This window comes from Camelus dromedarius, chromosome 2 (genome assembly GCF_036321535.1).
Source record: "Camelus dromedarius isolate mCamDro1 chromosome 2, mCamDro1.pat, whole genome shotgun sequence".
In the NCBI taxonomy this organism is placed as follows: Eukaryota; Metazoa; Chordata; class Mammalia; order Artiodactyla; family Camelidae; genus Camelus; species Camelus dromedarius.
The window spans coordinates 66527833-66551074 of NC_087437.1; the positions used below are offsets into that span (position 1 = coordinate 66527833).

At 36.6% G+C, this 23242-nt stretch overlaps 1 protein-coding gene across 9 annotated transcripts in view; it reads right to left on the reverse strand.

Moving 5' to 3' along the window:
• The window catches only part of CFAP91 (cilia and flagella associated protein 91), a 71199-nt gene that overhangs the window by 39958 nt on the left and 7999 nt on the right, over nt 1–23242 (reverse strand). For 8 of the 9 annotated variants that reach the window (XR_010384370.1, XR_010384371.1, XM_064494869.1 and 5 more), the window contains exons 4-10: nt 22596–22679; nt 21421–21477; nt 13482–13663; nt 5033–5210; nt 1688–1845; nt 1233–1415; nt 193–335 (exon numbers count right to left, since the gene is read on the reverse strand). Coding sequence is in view for 7 of the 9 variants with exons in the window: in XM_064494869.1 (XP_064350939.1) it covers nt 193–335; nt 1233–1415; nt 1688–1845; nt 5033–5210; nt 13482–13663; nt 21421–21477; nt 22596–22679 (985 nt within the window). In the remaining 2 variants the exon portion in view is untranslated. The remainder of the gene's footprint in view (nt 1–192; nt 336–1232; nt 1416–1687; nt 1846–5032; nt 5211–13481; nt 13664–21420; nt 21478–22595; nt 22680–23242) is intronic. The other variant, XM_064494879.1, reaches the window with a different exon arrangement.

Consider the following 23242-nt stretch of genomic DNA (forward strand, 5'->3'; position numbering starts at 1 on the left):
CAAAAACCACTGACTCAGCACAGCAGAGGCAACCCGCCAGAAGAGAAAAGTGTAGAGAGGAAATGAATGTAAGCTTGTTTGTTGAGAACTACTGGACATTGCTGCCCAAGATGAAGTGCAGTTTTGGGAGTGTAGTATTTCCCTGCAGAAAGTCCCACTAGAAGCATCTTGTCTTCCAGACAAGAATTATACCTTATGAACCTCTGCCAACTCACGGTCCATCCTTGCGGCCCTCTTTAGAAAACCATCTTTGGTGGTGGTGACTTTTGGTTTTGGAGGTTTGATTCGGGGTTGTGTCACAAAATCTGGGAGACATGATTCCAGTTCAACTAATCCTATGGGAAAGAAGTACATTATTTTAGTATCTGGGTGCTTAAACTTAGCATTTGAAAGCATACTGTTAATTTTAATAGCTGTTTGCCTAATTCATTTAGAATTATTGATAAGGTGTACCTCATATAATTGAATTGTCCCTGAAATACAAAGCAAATTTCTATATCATTAACTTATACTCTTGGTGTCTTAGATTATAAAAAAAGAAATGCATTCTAAAATGAAAACATTGCCCCACAAAAAAGTAATACATTCCACAATGATCAACAAAAAAAATTAGCGATCACATGATACATGGCAGCACCATTGTAAAGCAGATGTACACCAGATTATCATTCTCTGCTCTGGAGATGGTCAGCCAGAGCTACAAGTTCAATGGTGTGACCGTAATCTTGGTCATATGATACTTAAACCTGTCAATTAAAATTTAAATAATTTAAATAAGCCTCTCTTGGACTTTATAACAGATACAAACTTCTTCATCAATTTATCCCCTAGTTACCCATCCCCTTGCCCACTAGTTTCCTAGTATTTCTTCATAAAGGGCTGATTTCATTATATATTTCTTGTTTGCTTCAAAAACCTGATATAAAAGGTTTTTTGATTTCATTTTTGTATAACTTTGGTTATTAGTGACATTAAACATGTTTAAATGTTTAGTAGCTTATTGACTTTACTCCTTGATAAACTGTTGTATAGGGTATCTGTATATTTACTTCGGTCTTAGCAGTTTTTATTGGTTTCTATGAACTTATAATATTAATAATATTAAACATATAATTGCTATTATTGCAAGTATTTTATTAGTTTTTAATCTAAATGGCTATATTTTATATGTTTAATTTACATTTCTAAGATAACCTTCTTATACTGGACTTGCGATGATATGAACTGCTTACCTTCATAGGTGCTGAGATAGTGGTTTTTTACTACAAAGTCCTCTGAGTTGTTGTCTGGGAACCGACCAAGGCGAGACAGAGGTCCATAGACCTGTGACCCATAATCAGAATAATCCTTGATGATATTTCTTCTCTCCAACTTCCCTTCTATATTCTTTCCCTTTCCCGTAAGTTTTCTCATCGCTAAAATAAAACATACCTCCATGACTATCGCCAAAATATTGTTCTGAACGATCCAAATGCAGACAAGTAAACCAGTTGTAGTTCTCTTCACAGGGAGACGACTGAACTGAATGAATTCCATTACTCTCACTCACCGCAGCCAGAACATAACACTGAAAACAGATCTGTCATCTGTGTGGCCCAGGCTGTCATGGACAGGTGGGCATGACAGAAGCTGAATCAGCCAGTATCCTCACTGTTTCCATCCTTCCCACAGCTCCTACTGCGCTCACCTGAGACATGTGTGTGCTGAATCTGTGCCAACTTTGCCTCCTTTGCCTCCTGCAGTGTAGACCACTGGGCGTTCAGGCGCGCCATGCTCACTTCATTTTGATTCTTGTCACGCTTCTTCAACAGCTCTTTTAGAACTTCCAGGCGAATCTCCTGCAGCCTTCAAGGAAATGACAAAACATACAGAAGTATACGGCCTCTCAAACAGGGCATTCTGCTAGAAAGGAAACACCTGCCACAAACAGGACCTTCCTTTGGGGCTGATATATTCGTGTATCTTAAAAGCCACTCTGGCCTAAGTGTGACAGATGAATTGGAGATCTGGGGGTGGCAACTCAGTGTGGAGTATCCATATCATAGGAATATGTTCAAATGTGGCTCTGGAGCACGAAGAAGAGATGCCAGGGAGACGGGGTGAGAAAGAACTCTCCGGGCAGATGGTCCTAAATGAACAGCAAAATGTGTGTGCACAGTTCCAGGTTGGCTGGTATTGCTGGAAGGTTAAGCAAAGGAAGGCGTGAGAGAAAATGAGGTGGTGGCACGCGCCCTCAAGTGGTGAATGTGAAAACAGCAGCGTCTGACACATGGATGCTCAGTCTCCGTTTCCCTTCCCCTCACTTCGCCTTGTTCTCCCAGGACCACCTTGTTCATGTGTATACAACCATGCACATCTTCCTTCCAAACATGTACCTCCAGCCCAGATATTTCTGAACCAGAATTTGTCTACTGGAATCTCCAACTAACCCCTGACAACCTCAAAAAAAACAAAAAAACAAAAACACCCATTTTGTTCCCCTAGAAATCTAACCCTTCTCTTACATCTTCTTTCCTCCTCTAATGATTCCTCCTCTAAAACACTTCTTGCATCACTTCCTGAGCTCATGTTTTTGTCATCTCTCTCCTGACTTGGACTCTAGTTGCTAGTCTAGTCTCTTCTCTTTGCAATCTTTTCCCCACAGAGATGTCAAGATTTTCCTCCCTAAAATAGAGATTTGAACATTTTACTCCTACTTTAAAATCCATACAATAATTCATTGTCACTCATTTGTCAAGTGTTTATTAATACATTATTCATACATATGCCAGGCAGGGAACAAACAATGATGGACAAGATAAAACACATTTTCTCAAGAAGCGCTGGTCTAGTGAAGCAGGCATTTAAAGCAATATTTACAACACAAGGAGACAGATACCAGGCCAGAAGAATGAAAAGACTTGTGTGGGAGAAGACACAGCAGAGCCCTTCTTCTGGCACTATTTCCAGGTGATCAAAGGGAAGGAGAAGGATGGTGGGGAAAGCTTCCTTAGAGCAGCCATTAACCCAGTACTTGAGGATAAACATGGATTGAGATTAGCCACACAGACAAGCAAGAAGTATGGCCTCAGCAGATGGAGCTGAATGATCAACTCAAAAGGACAGAGCAAACACGTCATACCAGTGGAGCTTCTCACAGTGAATACACATGAGAGGGTGGGGAAGCAGCAACAGGTGAATATGGAGATGTTCAAATGTACAAAAATAAGCACACCCATCAGTCACCTTTCTTGCTAGAGCTGGAAATTCTAGGTTCAATTCTCAACTTCATCACTTACGTCAATTTCTTCATTCATCAAATGGACATAGTAATAGTACCCATCTCCTAAGGTTGTTGTGAATATTAAATGAGTTAATGTACATATACAATGTACTAGAACAGTAGCTCTCAAACTTGAGCATTAGTCAAAAACTGGAGGACTTGCTATAACACGAACTGCTGCGGCCACCCCCCTGATTCAGGAGGTCTGGGATGGGGCCTGAGAATGTGCATTTCTAATGAGTTCCCAGGCATTGCTGATGCTGCTGGCCTGTGGACTACACTCTGAGAACGACTGGCTTGGAACTTGGCTCTAGCACGAAATAAGCACCCTGTTAAGTATTGCATGCCCTATGCATACCATCATTATCGTCACCATCACTGGCTGATCATCTACGTAATGGCTTTCTACTCACCCTTCAATACCCAGCTCTTCTAGTAGCTTTTCCAAACCCTCAACCACCTCAAATAGAATGAACTCTTGTCCTGCCTGGGTTCTCCTAGCACTTTGTATAGAGAGAATCATCTGAAGACCCTGCCTGAGAGCTGTTGGTCTGAAGGTCTTTTGCTCCATCCTCGCCCACCTGCTCCCCCTCCCACTCCTCACTCCCTGTTCCAATGGATCACAAGGAACTCTGTCTTCCTGTTCATTCCTATTTCCCCAACTCATAACACAGAGCCTGGCATGTAGGAGGGACTCAAGCTGTTTATTAAAATTAACCTCAGTTTAACCAAAGTACCCACTTTCTCAGGTGATGTCTTCACTCTGGCCAGTTACATTTTTAATGTCCTCCTGACAAGAATATACCTCTTCAAAGTGCAGCAATAAACTCAAATTTCTGCAGACAGGATTGGGTATCTGACCCCTACTTTGCCCCAAACACTATTTTCTATTAAATTGTAAGCTTTTACCAAACATCAGTCTGCATTCATGATTAATCAGAAGGTGTTGCCAAAAGATACACATATTTTGGATTCAGAACCACACGGAGTCCCCCACTTTCTTGTGTGTCAGCACACTGTCCGGGGCTTAGTAGCACTGCTACGAGCAGCGAAGTGCCTCAGCGCAGCCCAGAACAAAGGACACCCTCAACAACCCTTCCTTTCCTTCTTGCTTGGGAGCTATAATTTTTCAGTTCTCATCATTTCTCTGTATTCCAGAGACAACCTCATTATTGAAAATATGTCAGTTAAAATGACTGAAAATTCAACCAGAAATACCTCAGCACATTGTTATTTATGTAGTGTGAGCTCATCTCTTAATTAAAGAATTCTACAATTGGTCTTTTAAATAGAAAATGCCCATTAGCTAGAATCCAATGTGTCCTGACTGTGAATTCAGCACCAGAGGGAAGAGAGACAGGGTCAGCTAGGCGGTTGTTTGATGGATGGGAGGAGGGCCAGCATCTAGGGACCCCGGCCCTGGGAAGGAACAGAAAGGGACTGCTTGAGAGACATTTTGCAGAAATCAGTGGGATTCTGTGACAGTCTAGATAAGACACTAAAGAGAAAAGGGAAGGGAAGAATCAGAGACGCCTGGAGGAACTGTTCAATCTGGGGTCCACAGCGAACTGCACACACAAAGAAGGCATTTTACATTTTTACATTATTGGAGAGAAAATTATAGAGCAATTGCTCCTGAAAGCTTCCTAATTCTACAGATTAAGGATTGCTTTTAAATCCATACATTTTGGGAAAATGCTCTACAAATAAAAAGTATTAACATTACTCCTGCCAGTGCAGGAGCAGTTGTCTGGGTGACTGAGAACCTACTTTTCAATCTCCTGCTCTCTGAAGGCCCACTCCTTCCTCTCCATCGCATTCATCATCCTCCTCCTCTTCTCAAACTGGGTCGTGTCACTCAGAGAGGGGAGGGTAGCTTCCCAAGCGCGCTTCTCCCGTGCGCGCTCTATCATCTCCACCTCAGCCTGTCCTGCTGGGAGACCGCGACCTGGAGGATGCAGCAAGACACTTTAGAAACACATGGACAAATTCAAGTACCTACCAGTATTTAGTCTACTCCCTTTCAGTTCCTGTCCTCTTTAAATTAAAGGGTTATGATACTATGAAATATTAGGAAATATGAGATGTGCCTCATAGCTTGTTGTCTGTGCCCTGCACTGTCTCGTGTTAGTAATTCAGCCAAAAGACATTTTAGTTGCATGTAAGAGGCTAGAACATATTTGAAGATATTGTGTGATTATTAAATAATCACACCATGGAATGTCCTATATTGGACAAATTCATATTTTGAAATACTAAAAAAAAAATCAAAATAACTTGCAGAAGGTCACAGCTACTAAGTGTTGAAACTCAGGACTTGAACAGGGCAACCTGACCCTCGTGGTCTTATGTACTACACTATACTTCTATAATAAACGCACATATGAAACAAAAATGAACTATACAGACAAGCCCAAGGCTAACATCATACTCAACAGTGAAAGGTTGAAAGCTTTTACTCTAAGATAAGGAATAAGACAAGATGTCCATTCTCACCACTCCTATTTAGTACAGTGCTGGAAGTCCTCGCCAGAGAAATCAGGCAAGAAAAAGAAATAAAAAGGCATCCAAATCAGAACAGAAGTAAAATCACCTCCGTTTGCAGATGACATGATCTTATACATAGAAAACTCTAATAAGACTCTATCAAAAAACTGTTGAACTAATAAATTCAGTAAGGTTGCAAGATACAAAATCAATATACAAAAATTTGTTGTGTTTGTATACATAAACAATGAACTATCTAAAAAAAGAAATAAAGAAAACTATTCCATTTACAATACTGTGGAAAAACAATAAAATACTTAGGAATAAATTTAAGCAAAGAGGTGAAAAATCTGTACACTAAAAAATATAAAACATAGATGAAAAAAATTGAAGAAAACTTATGTAAATGAAAAATATTCCATGTTCATGGACTAGAAAAACTAATAATATTATTAAAATGCTCCTACTACCCAAAGCCCTACATAGACTCATCCCTATCAAGATTCCAGTGGCATTTTTCACAGAAAGAGAAAAAACAATCCTAAAATTCATATGGAACTATAAAAGACCCTAAGTAGCCAAAGCACTGTTAAGAAAGAACAAAGCTGGAAGAATCATACTTCTTGATTTCGAACTTTACAAAGCTGTAGTAATCAAAACAGTATAGTACTGGCATGAGGACAGACACGTAGACCAATGGAATAGAATAAAGAGCCCAGAAATAAACCCACACATATACAGTCACCTAATATTTGACAAGGGAGCCAAGAATACTGAATAGGGAAAAGACAGTCTCTTCAATAAGTGGTGCTGGGAAAGCTGAGTATTCACATGTAGAAGAATGACACTGGATCCCTGTCATACATTTCTCACAAAAATTAACTGAAGATGGATGAATGACTTTAATGTAAAACTCTTAGAAGAAAACTTAAGGGAAAAGCTCCTTGATATTGGTCTTGGCGATGGTATTTTGGCTCTGACACCAAGAGCACGAGCAACAAAAGCAAAAATAAACAAATTGGTCTATATCAAACTAAAAAGCTTCTGCACAGCAAAATGAAAAGGCAACCTATGAAATAAGAGAGAATATTTGCAAACCATGTATCTAATAAGGGGTTAATATCCTAAATATATTAGGAACATATACAGCTCAACAGCAGAAAACAATGTGATTTAAAAATGGGTGAAAGGACTCACAGAGACAGAAAACAAGCTTATGGTTACCAGGTAGGGAAGGGGATGGGAAGGGATAAATTGGGAGTTTGAGATTTGCAGATACTAAATAATATGTATAAAATAGATCAGCAAGTTTATACTGTATAGCACAGGGAACTATATTCACTATCTTGTAGTAACTTTTGGTGAAAAAGAATATGAAAATTGAATATCGAAAATCCTGTATCAAATCATCATGAACATCTTAAACTTATGTTATATGTCAATTGTATCTTAATAAAGCTAGGAAAAAGGAACTATAAACAAAATACAGTATTGTTTTTATTTAACATTTGCATATGTGGTATTTAGATTGCTTCTTATTTTTTGGATTACACACAATAATGCTGCAACAAACCTCCTAGTACCTGTCTCATTATGCCCATATGTGAGTTTCTCTAGGACCCTTAAGAAGTAACTAGAGCCTAGCAGCTAAGATCATAAAATACAATCATTTATGTTTCTGAATATTGCCAAATTTGCCCCCAGGAAGCATATTTTTGCTCAAGCCTTCTGAGAGTCCCCTGACCCTCTCCCACAGTCCATGCTGCCTGACCTTAGCTGATTTCTGTAGTCCTTACAAGTATTTAGTGGTTCATAGATTTTATATATATATTAGTTTCACTGAGAATGGAATTTGTGGGAATTGTTCTTGGTGCTTTTATATACTTTCTGAGAGAAGAAAAGCTGCTAATTTACACAAGCATGGTTATACTAGGAGTAGGGATTTGGATTACAAGGACTTGAAAGTATAAAATGCTTGTGAGAGAAATAATACCTCTTGAAGCATACATCTTCCCATTTATAAACACGGTGTGCCTCTCTTTTTGTCAAATCTTTATATGCTTGAGGAACAATTTATACTTTTCTCCATAAATGCCTTGCACATGTTTTTACTAAGGGGTCCCTAGGTACTTTGCTATTTGTTGCTATTGAGAATATGATTTTTTCAAAAATATTTCTAATTACACATCACCCATACACAGGAAAATTACCAATATTTGTATGCCAATTTCATAATAAGTTACCTTGTTGAACTCAGGTTCTTAGTTCTGATAATTTATTTTATTTGATTTTCTAAATGAGCACATTGTCTGCAAATAAAGATTGTTTTGCTTCTTTCTAATCCTCATACCTTGTTTTTCTTCTCTTATCTCACTGCATCGACTCAACATTTCTCAGCCACGATGCTATTACAGCCATATTGGGCAAACAATTTTTTGTTGTATGAGACTGCCCCATGGAGGGCAGGATGTTTAGTATCCATGCCAGCCTACCTCCCCCAAACTCACCTCATGTGCCTAATCATTATTATGCACAAAAATGCCACCCAAGTTTCCAAATGTCCCTGGGGGCAATGGGTCATAGCCTAGTTTAATAAGCTCTGGGCTAGAATCTTCTCTGCATTGCTAAATAATAGTGGTGATGAAGCAATCACTATCTTGTTTTTTTACTTTAAGGACAAAGCTTCTCGAGTTTCACCTTTAGTTTTATGTTTATTGAAGATAACCTTTATTAAGTTACTAAAATTTCCTTCTGATCTCAGCTTATTTAGAGTTCATAATACGAACGAGGGTTGAGTGTTGTCAAACAGTACTTTTGCTGCATCTATTGAAGGCCGATACAGAACAAACGGGTTGGCTGTGTTCTATGAAAACCTGTTTAGGGTCACTGAAATTTTCATTTCATACAATTTTCACATGTCGCAAAATAGTAGGGTATTTTCCATCCATTTTTAAATGTAAACATCATCCTTAGCTTGCAGGCCATATTTTAAAAGGCAATACGCCAACTTGGCCTGTGGACCATAGTTTGCCAATCCTGATCGAGAGTTTTAATACTTGCTTCTTGTTTAAAAAAAAAAAATCATTAAAAAAACTCAACACTTAAAATTTTTAATTGCATATTTTTCTCTTTTTTGCTCATCATGTTCTTAAACCTTGCTTCTTCCTTTTGGGTTTGTTTTTCTTCTTGTTGAAGTATGTCCTTTTATCCTTCTTTTAATCAGATTAATAGGTAACATCTATATAATGGTGATTTGCATGCTAAGCACTGGTCTAAGCACATTACTAAATGAATGCAATTAATCTTTGCAATATTCTATGAGCTAGACCTATGAAACGTGATATCCTATGAAAGTGTCTTTATTTTGCCTTCACTCCTGAATAACAGTTTGGCTGGTATAAAAATTCTAAGTTCGGAAATACTTTCCCACAGCACTTTAAAGATAGTACTATAAAATGTCAATCTGGTTTTTGTTCCTTTGTGGATAATCTGATTTTTCTCTCCAAACACTTTTGCAATTTTTTCTTTTCTTTTATTATGAGATGTGAAGTTAAAAAAACATATCCTGTCTACTGCTCAATGGAATTTTTCAACCTGTGGGCTCATGCCTTTCTTCAGTTCTGGGAAATTCTCAGCCATTATTTTTTCTTGCATTGCTTCTCCACCATTCTCTCTACTCTGAATTTCTGGATCTTCTGCTCCTATTCCCCGTGGTGCTTCCCTTTACTCTCTTTCTCTTTCTCTTTCTCTTTCTCTTTCTCTTTCTCTTTCTCTTTCTCTTTCCCTTTCCCTTTCCCCTTCCCCTTCTCCTTCTCATTATTATTATTATTATTTAAATTGAAATATAGTCAGTTACAATGTGTCGATTTCTGGTGTACAGAATAACATTTCAGTCATACAAATACACACATATATTCATTTTCATATTTTTTTCATTCTAGGTTACAACAAGATATTGAATATATCCTGTGCTATACAGAAGAAATTTGTGCTTTTTAATTTATTTTACATATAGTAGTTAATATTTGCAAGTCTCGAGCTCCCAATTTATCCTGTCCCACCCCTTCCCCCACCTAGTAACCATAAGTTTGTTCACTATGTCTGTGAGTCTGTTTCTGTTTTGTAGTTAAGTTCATTAATGTCTTCTTTTTTTTTTTTTTTTTTTAGATACCACATATGAGTGATATATCATATGGTATTCTTCTTTCTCTTTCTGGCTTACTTCACTTAGAATGAAGATCTCCAGATCCACCTATGTTGCTGCAAATGCCATTATTTTATTCTTTTTTATGACTGAGTAGTATTCAATTATATAAATATACCACAGCTTCTTTATGCAGTCCTCTGTCAATGGACATTTAGGTTGTTTGTATGTCTTGGCTATTGTACATAGTGCTGCTATGAACTTTGGGGTGCATGTATCTTTTTGATTAGAGTTCCCTCTGGATATATGCCCAGGAGTGGGATTGCTCGATCATATGGTAAGTACCCTAAAAGCTCCACACAAAAACTACCAGAGCTGATAAAAGAACTCAGCAAGGTAGCAGGATACAAGATTAACATACAGAAATCAGCTGCATTTTTCTTTACACTAACAATGAAATATGAGAAAAGAAAATAAAGAAACAATCCCTTTCAAAATCGCATCCAAAAAAATAAGATACTTAGGAATAAATCTGACCAAGGAGGTGAAAGACTTATATGCAGAGGACTACAAAACACTGATTAAGGAAATTAAAGATGACTTAAAGAAATGGAAAGATATCCCATGCTCTTGGATTGGAAGAATCAATATCGTTATGGCCATACTGCCCAAGGCAATCTACAGATTTAATGTGATCCCTATCAAATTACCCTGGACATTTTTCACAGGAGTAGAACAAATAATCCTAAAATGTATATGGAATCATAGAAGACCCAGAATTGCAAAGCAATACTGAAGAAAAAGAACAAAGCTGGAGGAATAACCCTCCTGGACTTAATACTACAGAGCTATAGTAATCACAACAGCATAGTATTGGCACAAAACCAGACACATGGGTCAAGGGAACAGAATAGAAAGCCCAAATATAAACCCTTTACTTCTATCTTACTTACGTTTATCTTACTCTGCACCTCAGTATGTTGCATTCTGGAATATTTGTTCATTTTATCTTTCTACTCACTAATTTGCTCTTCAGCTCTGTCTAGTTTACTACTGAGCTCATTTTATTTCAAACTTTATAGATAAGCTTGCCACATTCTCCTTCCCAATGATTCCAGTTGGTTCTTTATCATAGTTTTATTGTTGCTATTTCTTCCTTTACCTCTTTAAGGATATAAAAAGTACTTTCTATACCCTTTTCAAATTGCTCTGTTTGCTCAGGAATTTATTCTTCCATTTTCTTTATGTTCCATGGCTCATTCCTGCTGTCTGCATTCCTTGGATGCTTTGTGATTCCTGGGCTGAGATCATCCTCAGATTTCTCTCCTGAGCATCCTGGGCAGTAGCATTCTTTGACCTGGCAAGAGGGACAGCTCCTGGTCTCATTCTTTAGAGCTCTGCACATCATTATAGGGTGAGGAGTCCAAGGGACTATGCCTCCCTAGAGCTACTCCTGCCCTTAGAGACCCTGGAATTCCTTGCACAAATGGTCCCAAGCCCACATCCAAAGTCTACATGGGCTTTTTCCCAGGATTCAGACTCTTGAGGGAAGGTTATATGTTGCTATTTGTTCATACTTAAGCCCCAGGGGTGGCCAAGTGGTAGCTGTTTGCAGGGATGTGTACACAGAAAATGGAAGAGCAATCACATGCAAGCATGACAGGCCCCTCGTGATGTGGAACAGAGCCAGACGAAAGGCAGGCCACGGGCAGCCTCTTCCATTGCTGCCACGTTCCAGTACGCAATCCCAAGGAGTCTAAGAATTTTAAATGTAAACTTGTCCTTTCAATTTTTTTATAAAGATTTATTTGTGAAAAATATAGGACATATTTTACCAAAGAGATATTAGCTTGATTTATAATTTTTTAAAATATCTATATGTATAGTATGTGGGCCTCCATTTGAACCTCTACCCAGGGCCTCACCAACAAGGAAGTAGGCCTGACTCATGGAGGTTTTTATTAATACTTCAACCCCAGGGCTGCCAGGGGCCAGGCTCCAGACTGGGCCTTTGTCTGGTGAAGCATTTCTGAGCCTGTACCTACATCTCTTGTTTTAGAGGGCCTGGCTCCGTTCCTCCTGCAGCTCAACGCTAAGCCTTTATCACACCAAGAGGTAGAGCCCAAGGCGCCAGGCAGGAGGACTTGGCTTAGACTAGGAGAATTTCTGCCCGCTTCAGTCAACACAGGTAACACAGGTCTGCCCCCCACCGTTCAGAGTCCCTGCTCAGCACCACAGGTTCCCAGCTATTTCTTTCTTTTAGGGAGAAGGCTTCACTTGTAGATTATGGAAGTCTCCTTCCTTGTTAAGGGTGGCTATTAATTTTTTTAAGTTCTTTTAAATGTCTTTGTATTAGTTTTTATCTTTATTTATTTATTTATTATTTTTTTGAGGGGTAATTAGGTTTGTTTGTTTGTTTGTTTATTTATTTATTTTTAATGGAGGTACTGGCGATTGAACCCAGGACCTTGTGCATGCTAAGCACGCACCCTACCACTGAGCTATACCCTTCCCCTTTATTTTTATAATCTATTTTTTAATGTGTTCAGAGCAGAGGGAAAGATTTCAACATGTTTTTAATCTGTCATCTAGGCCTGCACGTAGAGCCTCTGCTTTAAAGTGCAGGTGCCAAGAATGTTTAATCTGGATTCATAAAGTGAGCCAAGAAACAAGAATCCAAGCTAGAACTCAGATATGAACATCCTCTTTGCCTGTGACGCAGACTTGATCACAGCAATCCATTACAACAGGGAAACAAAAGTAATCTTTTAATAAAAATCATTACAGGGTACCACCTTATCTCCATGGCCTTAAAGGGGTCAGCCTCTCTGGTCCTCAATTTCCCAGCTACAATCAAATGAGTTCAGTATGCTAATGCCCAGTAATTTCTAAAGGCCCCTCCTCTTAGTGAGCTGTATAGTTTCCACATAATAAGGGCCTAGACCAGAGTAAACTTCTACAAATATATATATGTAGATGCATGACTGGGACATTGTGCTGTACACCAGAAACTGACACATTGTAACTGACTGTACTTCAATTAAAAAAAAAAAAAAGTGAATTTCTGAGCCTGGAAGATATTAGCATTCAGAGATGATATCAAAAGAAATCATCCAAATCATTCAATAAGGTATGTAAGAGAGCCTTGATAAATTACAAGATATTTTAGCAAAGTAAGATCCTATTATTACATATGTTGGAATATACATTCAGTATTATACACTCAAAAAAAGTTTACATGTAAAGAAGGAGTATGAATTGCTCAGTGAAAAGAAGCTGATTCACTGGAAGAAAAAGTGAGTGGAAGGAGGTGAGTTGTCAGTAAGTAACCATAAAATTAAGCCAAAATATAACTTCAGCTTCAGGGGAAAAGTACAAGCCTCTGTACAGTGAAAAGGGTATATTTCTCTTTGAACAAATCTATCAGAAATAGTATGAGTCTATGAAGCAGCTCTACTGAGCAAGACATTTTAAATAGCAATACTGTAAACCACAGTTGCCTCTGTGTGCATCACACCCAAGACCTCAGGAGCACTTGTGGTTCTCAGGACTGTCAACAGCAAAACCTCAAAAGAATTACCAACTCACCCCAAGTAAGAGTAGCCAGGGTCAAGAGCTCAGGGATGGTATCTTGACATACTACATATTCTGGAGAATACGGGTCTGTTTGAACTTCAGCATCCCGATAATCAGTCTGAGTGCCCACAGTATACTTCGAAGGAACAGGTAGGTATTTAGCAGAAGGAGGTGGAAAAGTATATGGCTCTGCCCTAAAAAAGGAAAATTATTTAAAAAGTTAAAACCAGATATAACCACTTAGAATGTGATATAATCAAGTAGAAATAAATCCTTAAGCTGCACTAAGTCCATTCCCCCTTTAAATATTGACAAGCACAAAGTTATGAATCCTTGTAACCAGGATTATGTCCAGTAATCTTGAGAGAATTTCCTTGTTATTCTCACATCTGACAAGAAACTGAAGGGGTATAAAAACCTAGGTCTACTCACAAAAGTTCCTATTTGTGTATCACTGGACAGGGTTGCAATATAGAGCTATGAAAGGTAAGTTCTAGGATATCATACAGTTACTTCTGAACCTGTTCAGAGTTAACACTTCCCTGGTTTCTTTCTTCTCTGCTTTTAGTTACCCACCCAATTTTAGCTATGTGCCTCTAGAAATGTAGGAGCAGAGAAGAGAGAAGAAATGCTTTCTGATTTAAAAAAAAAAAATGCAAGCCTCATCCTAAATAAATGATTCCATAATTAATGCTAGGAATCACTTGTTTAACCATGTGGAAAATTACCTCATCCTTTGTACAAAAATTAATTCCAGATATTTTAAAGTATTTAATGTAAAAATGAGACTATAAAAATGCTAATAGGAAGCATAAGTAAATACTCATATCATCTTTGAGTAAGTCTTTTTAAACACGGCTCAGAAGACAAACTATAAAAGGAAATAATCAATAGAATTAAGGTTAAGTTGACACTTTCATACCTCAAAATATCATAAACAAATTTTAAATGTGAATGGCACACTTGGAAATAGGCTTTGCAACATATGTGATAAATAGTTAAACAGCGTTTGTATGTAAAATGCCCTTGTAAATCGGTAAGACAGTTAAAAAGCCACAGAGAAATGGGTAAAAGATACTTTAAAAAAACAAAAAGAGTAACAATCATATGAAAAGATAATGAATATAACTAGTAATCGAAGAAAAGTAAACCAAACAGCAAGATGCCATTTTATTACATCACATAAGCAGAGACTTAAAAGGTTGAAAATGCCTAGCATTGATGAGGTTATGAAGAAACAGGCCTTCTCATAAACTGTTGATGGAAATACAAACAGGTACAACCTAACAGGCAACTTATCAATACATATCAAACCCTTAAAATACCCTTTTGCCCCAGCAATTGTAATTTTAGGAATTTATTGTAGGAAATACTTCAACAAGTATGCAAAGATATATGCAACATGTTTATAAAGTCTCATTTATAACAATAAAATGCTACGAACATTTTTTAATGGCCAATTTTTTTTAAAAAATGGTTATAACATGAGGTCATCAGGCATCAACCTTGGACCCACTGTTTTCACTTTTGTTTTTCTCATTCTGTCTATTTTCAAGGGCAGAAAAAAATTTTAATTCACTTAAAAATTCACTTACATGCCTACCCTTATACATAATTTCTAAAACAATAATATGATGGCACATAAGCTTTAATATTTTAGTGCAGCGTTTTGTTTTGAGTTTCCTTCCCTCAATCCCTTTTTTTCCTTACCCCTCCACACACAGCAGTCCTTTCTCCATATATCCAAGATCTAAGACATAGCCCTGAAGTACTTCTTCCATATTTTTTTCCACACCTATTTCCTACATTGACACTAATATACACAAATACAGTGTTATTTTATTGTTTGACTAACATGAACTCATATTATAAATACATTTTTGAATCTTGCTTTTTTGACTCAACAAGAATTCATGGAAATCTTTCCCAATCTACTCATGTGGCTCTTAAAAAAAAAAAGTTACAAATTTAAATAATTATCATCAGTAGAATTGCTTTTAAAAAATGGCACATCCATAATGAATTTATCCAGCTATTAAAAGTAACAAGGTAATCTATATGCAGGAACAACCAAAAATGTCTATGATCCAATATAAAGTAGAAAAAAGAACACTATAAAGCAATAGGTATAATAGGAGAACATTTTTATGTTTTTTAAAACTGTGCTATTACGCATAGAAAAATGCCTGGATAGATATACAATAACAGCAATTATTTCTGGATACTAGGATTAAAGAGAGAATTTTTTTCATGCTTATAGTTTTCTGAATTTTCTAACTTTTTTTTAACCTGGACATGTACTATTTTTAAAATAAGAAAAAAAAATACAGCCACTTCCATTTAAAATAAATCATTTTTTTCTAGTTGGTAGAAGAATTGGTTAAACAAAAAAATAACTACAAGGACCTACTGTATAGCACATGGAAGTATATTCAATGTCTTGTAATGAGCTATAAGGGAAAAGAATATGAAAATATACATATATATATGTATATGTATAACTGAATCACTTTGCAGTACACCTGAAATGAACATTGTAAATCAACTACACTTCAATAAAAAATAAAATTAAAAAACCCAAGAATTAAAAAAAACAATAACTAAATATGACAAAAAAGAGAGACTTCCATCATGCAGAACAGTCAAAGGCAAAGAGAGGTGCTTATATATGAGTACAGTATGTACAGCTTAGCTCAAAGAAAAATGAATTTCAAGCCAATTAAAAAGAAGTGTCTATTTGTGGCAGAACAGTACTTTAAATTGTTTCTAATGCTGAATTCTAACAGGTATTGAAATCATTTTCTCAGCCATTGCTATTAATTTCTAAGATATGGAGACAATATTGGTATTTTCAGTTTCTGTTTTCAGCCAAAATTATTCTACTATAAAAATTCTAGTTGAAGAAATAACTTCAAATCAGCTTTATATCATCCCCAATCATATGATTATCATTATAACACCATTAGCTTGAATCAAGAGAACAAATTATTGTTTTCGAAATTACATAATTTCACATTTGACCCATCTGATCAAATGTGCTAAGATTCCGGCAAAGCCTGAGGAATCCTTCTGACTAAACTTTCTGCTGATTTGGGATCCTTCCAGCTGGGTCTGAGGAGACGGATGCAAAGGAGGAATGCTACTTTAACAGAGGTTCTAGGTAACTTCAGAGTACAGTGTCCTTCCCAACTAACATGTTCTTTTTCTCTTCATTTCAGCTGGTTTTAGGGAAGAGTAAAGTGCTCCTATTCATTCTTCCCCAATCCCCTCAACCCCAGACAACCAATGGTCTTTTATAATTTCCATAGTTTTGCCTTTTCCACAATGTCATATAGTTGGAATCATACAGTATGTAGCCTTTTCAGACTGGCTTCTTTCTCCTAGTAATATGCATTTAAGATTCCTCCGCGTCTTTTTATTACATGATAGCTGCCTGCTAAATGTATCCTTTTCTAATAGGAGGGTGTTCAAGTCTCCCACTGTGATAGTGGATTCATCTGCTTCTCCTTGTAATTCTATTCGTTTATGCCACATGTAGTTTGACACTGTCATTAGGCACATATACATTAAGAATTGCTATGTATTCTTGGAGAACTGACCTCTTTATCATCAATGAAATGCTTCTCTTTATCCCTAATAATCTTCTTTGCTTTGAAATCTACTTTGTCTGAAATTATTATAGCTACTGCTGCCTTATTTTAATTAGTGTTAGCATGCTATATTTTTATCTATCCATTTGCTTTTTTGTTTTTTTCTATTATTTTTTATTGAAGTATAGGTGATGTAAAATATTACAAGTTATAGGTATAAAGTACAGTAATTCACAATTTTTAAAGGTTATACTCCATTTATAGTTATAAAATATTGGCTATATTCCCTGTGTTATACAATATATTCTTGTAGCTTATTTTTTACATAATAGTTTGTACCTCTTAATCCCCTATCTATGTATTGCCCTTCCCCCACTCAGCTCCCCACTGGTAACTATTAGTTTGTTCTTTATATCTGTGAGTCTGTTTCTTTTCTGTTATATTGACTAGTTTGTTGGATTTTTAGGTTTCACATGTGATAATCTCAGTATTTGTCTTCCTCTGTCTAACTTCATTTAGTATAATGCCAAGTCCATCCATGTTGTTGCAAATGGCAAAATTTCATTCTTTTTTATAGCTAAGTAGTATTCGTGTGTGTGTGTGTGTGTGTGTGTGTGTGTGTGTGTGTGTGTGTGTGTGTGTGTGTGTGTATCTCCCATGTTTTTAATCCATTTAACTGTTGATGGATATTTGGGTTGCTTCCATCTTTGGCAACTGTAAATAATGCTGCTGTGAACATTGGGGTACACATATTTTTTTGAATTTGTGTTTTTGGTTTTTTTTTCAGACCCAGGAGTGGAATTGCTGGTATGGTAGTTCTATTTTTACTTTTTTGAGAAACCTCCATTGCTTTCCACAGTGGCTGCACCAATTTACATTCCTGTCAACAGGTACAGGGTTCCCTTTTCTCCACATCCTCACCAACATTTGTCATTTGTGGTCTTTTTGATGATAGCCATTCTGACAGGTATAAAGTGATAAGTCACTGTGGTTTTGATTTGCATTTTCCTGATGATTAGCAGTGTTGAGCATCTTTTCATGTACCTGTTGGCCATCTGCATGTCCTCTTTGGAGAAATGTCTATTCAGGTTTTCTGCACATTTTTAATCGAGGTTTTTTGTGGTTTTTTTTTTTTTTTTTTTGATGTTGAGTTGTATGAGCTGTTTATACATTTTGGATATTAACCCCTTATCTAAATAAGGCCATATCATTTGCAAATATTTTCTCCCATTCAGTAAGCTGTCTTTTCATTTTGTCAGCTGTTTCCCTTGCTGTGCAAAAGCTTTTAAGTTTAATTAGATCCCATTATTTTTGCTTTTATTTCCTTTGCTTTACTAGGAGACAGATCCAAAAAAAATACCACTATTGTTTGTGTCAAAGAGTGTTCTGCCGTTCTGCCTATAGTTTCTTCTAGGAGTTTTATGGTTTCAGGTTTTACATTTAGATCCTTAATCTATTTTGAGTTTATTTTGTTTGTTTTTTGGTCTTCTTTGGTGGGGAAGGTAATTAGGTATATTTATTTACTTCTACTTTTTTTTGATGGAGGTACTGGGAATTGAACCCAGGACCTCGTGCATGCTAGGCATGTGCTCTACCACTGAGCTATACACCTGCCTTGAGTTTATTTTTGTAAATGGTGTTGGAGAATGTTGTAATTTCATTCTTTTACATGTAGCTGCCTGGTTTTCCTAGCACTACTTACTAAAGAGACTGTCTTTTCTTCACTGTATATTCTTGCTTCCTTTGTCAAAACTAATTGACCACAAGTGGTTGGGTTTATTTCTGAGCTCTCTAATCTGTTCCAGTCTATTCATTTACTTTTAATGTATGTGTGTCTTTATATCTAAAGTAGGTTTCTTATTGACAACATTATAGTTGGTTCTTGTTTTTTTGATCCACTCTGACAATATCTGTCTTTTAATAGGTGCATTTAGATTACTGATGGTCAAAGTGATTATTGATAGTTGGGTTAATATTTACCATATTTGTTACTGTTTTCTATTTGTTACACTTGTTCTTTGTTCCTATTTTATCTTCCACTCTTTTCTGCTTTTTGTGATTTTAACTGAACATTTTATATGATTGCATTTTCTCTTCTTTATTAGCACATCAGTTATACTCCTTTTTTAAAACTTTTTTTAGTGATTGCCCCAGAGTTTGCAAAATACAAATAACACTGTATCACTTCTCAAGTAGTTTAAGTATGCTATAACAACAAAGTAATCCTAATTGTTCCCTTTTATCTCCTTTATCACTGCTGTCATTCATTTCACTTATATATAAGGAATTATCCAACTCCAGTCCCCTTTAGCCATCCTGTCCCATCTGAAGGGGAAGAAAAAAAACTGAGAAACACTCACAAAGTTCACAGTCCAGAGGCAAAGGCTCACTAAAAGAAAGGCCTAATCATAGGCTGGCCTTGTTAAGAAGAACAGAGTACTCTGGCATATTTCAAAATGATTCCTTTTTCCCTCTTCCTGCCAGAAGCATGTGGGGATTTTTCTCCAATATTTACTGTGAGAACTCTGTTGGACTTTTAAAGGTAAATCACTAAATTCTGGGAGCCCCCCATGACTGGGTCCTCCTAGAGTTTTTCACTCTCAGAGTTTTCCACACTGAACCTCCAGCAATTTGTCAATTATAGTTCAAGTTTTCCTACCTGGGAATGGTACTCAGGGAAGTTTCTACTCATGACTGTCTGTTCTGGGTAGCTATTACTTGCTATATTTGCCTGTCTCTCTCATAATCTTCGGTTAGTGGCAACTTGCAAGCTCCTTGCAAGTGGAACTGGAAACCACTATTGAACATTTAAAACATACTAACTTTTTAGCTCTTCGCCATGATGCTTACATAGAGCCTAAAGTAAAGGCTCTAACAGCTAGCCATGGAAAGGGTATGGCTGGAGAAGGCCACTTTTCCCAGACAAATCCATCCCTGCTAACAAAGATGGAATTACCCTTCCTGCTCAAAAGTTCAACCCTGCCAGAATTCTGGAGTTGACTTCACACAGAGAATACTGATTCTTTCAGAAAAATTTCTAAGAAAGAAAGAGACTATCTAGAATGTCAACTGTCATAGTTTACCTCTCAATGGAAATCTTTATCCCTTATGTCACAACCATTTAGTAAGAAGTGGAGAGACCCAGAGTTATCACTGTAGACCTCAGAACTCCCCAGAATTAACTGGACAACTTTTAGACCAAATACAATTATAACCTCCAAAACAGGTGATCCAGTGAGCTTGCTTTTAAAGAATTACCAAAAGTATCTATAGGGAGCCACCTGTCTCACAGCTTCTCCTTTGTTCATACAAAGCATTTCATAGAAAACAAGCCTGCAGTTGTTTCCAAGTAAAGTGAAAACACACAAAGTTACTCTGTCAAGGGAGACAACAGAGGATCTTTTCTCCGTCCACATAAGAGCCAAAGGTATCCATACACAGTCTTGAAAACTTAGGGGCAAACTGGGAAAATAGTTGGCACTTATCGTGAGGATTACAGACATTTGATAACATATATCCTATCATAAGATGTTGTATCATTAGGAGTAACCATATCTTTAAATGCATGTTTGAAAGCCAAGCCCTATCTAACTTTCTATTCAGATGTCTGAGACAGTAAAAAAAGGTTTCCTGTTCATTTCATGAATACCTTGGGTTTTTTTTTTTTTGCTAATAGAAATATTAAGTTATATTGACACAGAAAAGAGTAGAGCAAAAATTAGATTTTCAATGGGACCTTTACCAAACCTGCTATCTTGCCCTAAGAAAAAAAGACCAGGGAACTGCACAATAATCCCAGATTTAGTCTTTGTCCTTTCCTTCCCTTTCACCTTGGTTCACACACTCTGTGGGACAAACACCATGTCTCATGTATCTTTGTATATCATATTGCCTTGTGTAGATCAGATGATTATTAAATTATAAAATTCCAGTATTCAAAAAATATTTTCACTTATTAGTTTTCTTGATAAAAAGAAGAACTGTTGTCAAATAAGTGTGTGTTTCAGAGAAGCTGAAGAGGACATTTAAAGCATTTTCAAGTTTTATTTTTATCATAACTCATAATAAGAAATATATTTTAATACTATACCATTATACACATATGTATATATGTATCTATCTAAAACAAAAGTTATAAGCAAAAAACAACTCACCCTCAATATATCTGATACTTTTGATTATTTTCGATTCTTTTTTGTGTTTTAAAGTGCTGCTTATGACCCACCAGAAGACCTTCCAATGGTTTGTGATCCACAGTTTAAAAATACTGATTCAAAGAACTATCTTCTGGAAGCAAATATGGAAGCAAATAATAAATAAAATAAACTAGGGGAAAAAGTTTTAAAATAATGGTTACTTACCTGTTTGCTGCATAAACAACATTGAATGGCGTATGTTGATAAAATGGAAGGAAAGGCCTAGAGGAGAAAGGAAAACACAAACATATGGGACTTTTGCATTGTGTGCACTCTGAGCATTCTTCCAATGCTAATATTTGTTCCTTGAAATCAGTGAGTTTGATTATCTCGTATGGCAGTAATCCTCAAACTTTGGTATACACGAAATCACTGGGGACCGGGAAGATTCTTATTTAGAATGCAAATTCCCAGGTCTAGCCCAGAAGATTCAGCAGATACAAGATAGAGCCAATGAATCTGCATTTTGAATAAACATCCCAGGGTTTTCTCTGCAGATGGGAAACAAGCCACACTCTGAGAAACAGTGCCCAATACTTGGGCTTCAGCTGGTTGGTAGCATCCAGCAACTTCTCAAGTTTCCTGAGCCATTCTGAAATTCCCAGTGATTTAGTTTAACAAACTTCCCCACAAAAGTCTAGGAATTGAGTATAGTACATCAAGAATTTAACATTTCTCTGAAAAAATCAGCATCATAAAACTTCCACAAGGAGGTTGCTCATAAAAAATGTGGATTACAAACTTACTTTCTCAAATACATTTATGATATCAAGACAATTTTGCTGACACAGGTAAGACCTATAGGGAAATCTTCATCTTATTTTAATCTGATCTGAGTCTATGATTATCATATGAATATTAATCACAATGAAACAAAGTGAATCTTTTGACCATGTTGGTTTGGCAACATTCACACAAAGAGAGCAAGTGTCACCTATTTGGCCACTTTTAACAATTTCCCCTGCACTCTGGCTGTCATGGTGTCTCTGCTGTATCTCACTTCTTCCGTGACTTCATTTTGTTCTCAAACATACATTCCTATTTGCAGTACCTCCAAGGTCAGGCAGACCTAGTTGGAATCCCAGCTCTGCCACTTGATAATTTTTGTGACCTTAAGCAATGTACTTCTCCTCTCTTGGTCTCAGTTTCCTTACTGATAAAATGGGGATAATATATTCTCTTCCATACTTCTGTTCTGAAAATTGATTATTATATTCGTAAAGCACTTATAAAATGATGCCTGGCACACTGTATGCACTTAAAAATGATAGCTGCTATCATTATTACAAAGAAGTCTCTAATAATATTAGGGCTCATATTCCTTGGTAATTATTTCCTACCTTTCAAAATATTTATAGCGATTCTTTCCAGTAACATCAGGATCTTCACAAACTTTTTTAGGCATCTGAAAAGAAGTGTCAGTTCTAAAATGAAGCAGGAAAACATTATTCAAGTCTAGCATATCATTTCTAAACATAATTTCTATTTCATATTTCTATGTCTGTAAAGTAGGAGATACACAGGGTATCTCAGACTGAGAGCAAAGTCTTCTATAACATGCATTGGAGGGCCCTACATCTCAGACTAGAATAATTACTTTCCCTGAGCCAGGAAACCAGGAGCCAACAAGAGGAACTGCGAGCTAATACATGAGTAGATTTATGAAATCCCACATACAAAAATACCCACTTCTGGTTAATAGCACATGAGAATCACAAAGTTTTAAAAAACAACTTTTTATGTCTAGGCTGTAAGGTAGCATTTTTAAAGGAGATTTTCTAGGTATGAACTTGTAAATAATTAAAAGAATAAGGAATTCAAGAGACTTATGTCAGAAGGTGCTTTAGCTACAAGTCTCCAAGAAATATTATTTGGGTACCAGTAGAAAAGAACACATGCAATTCCTAAGATGGATCAAAGCAACAACAATTCAGTCACTCTACCTTTGGTGGCAAGTTGTCACTTAATATGCATATTCACCCCAACC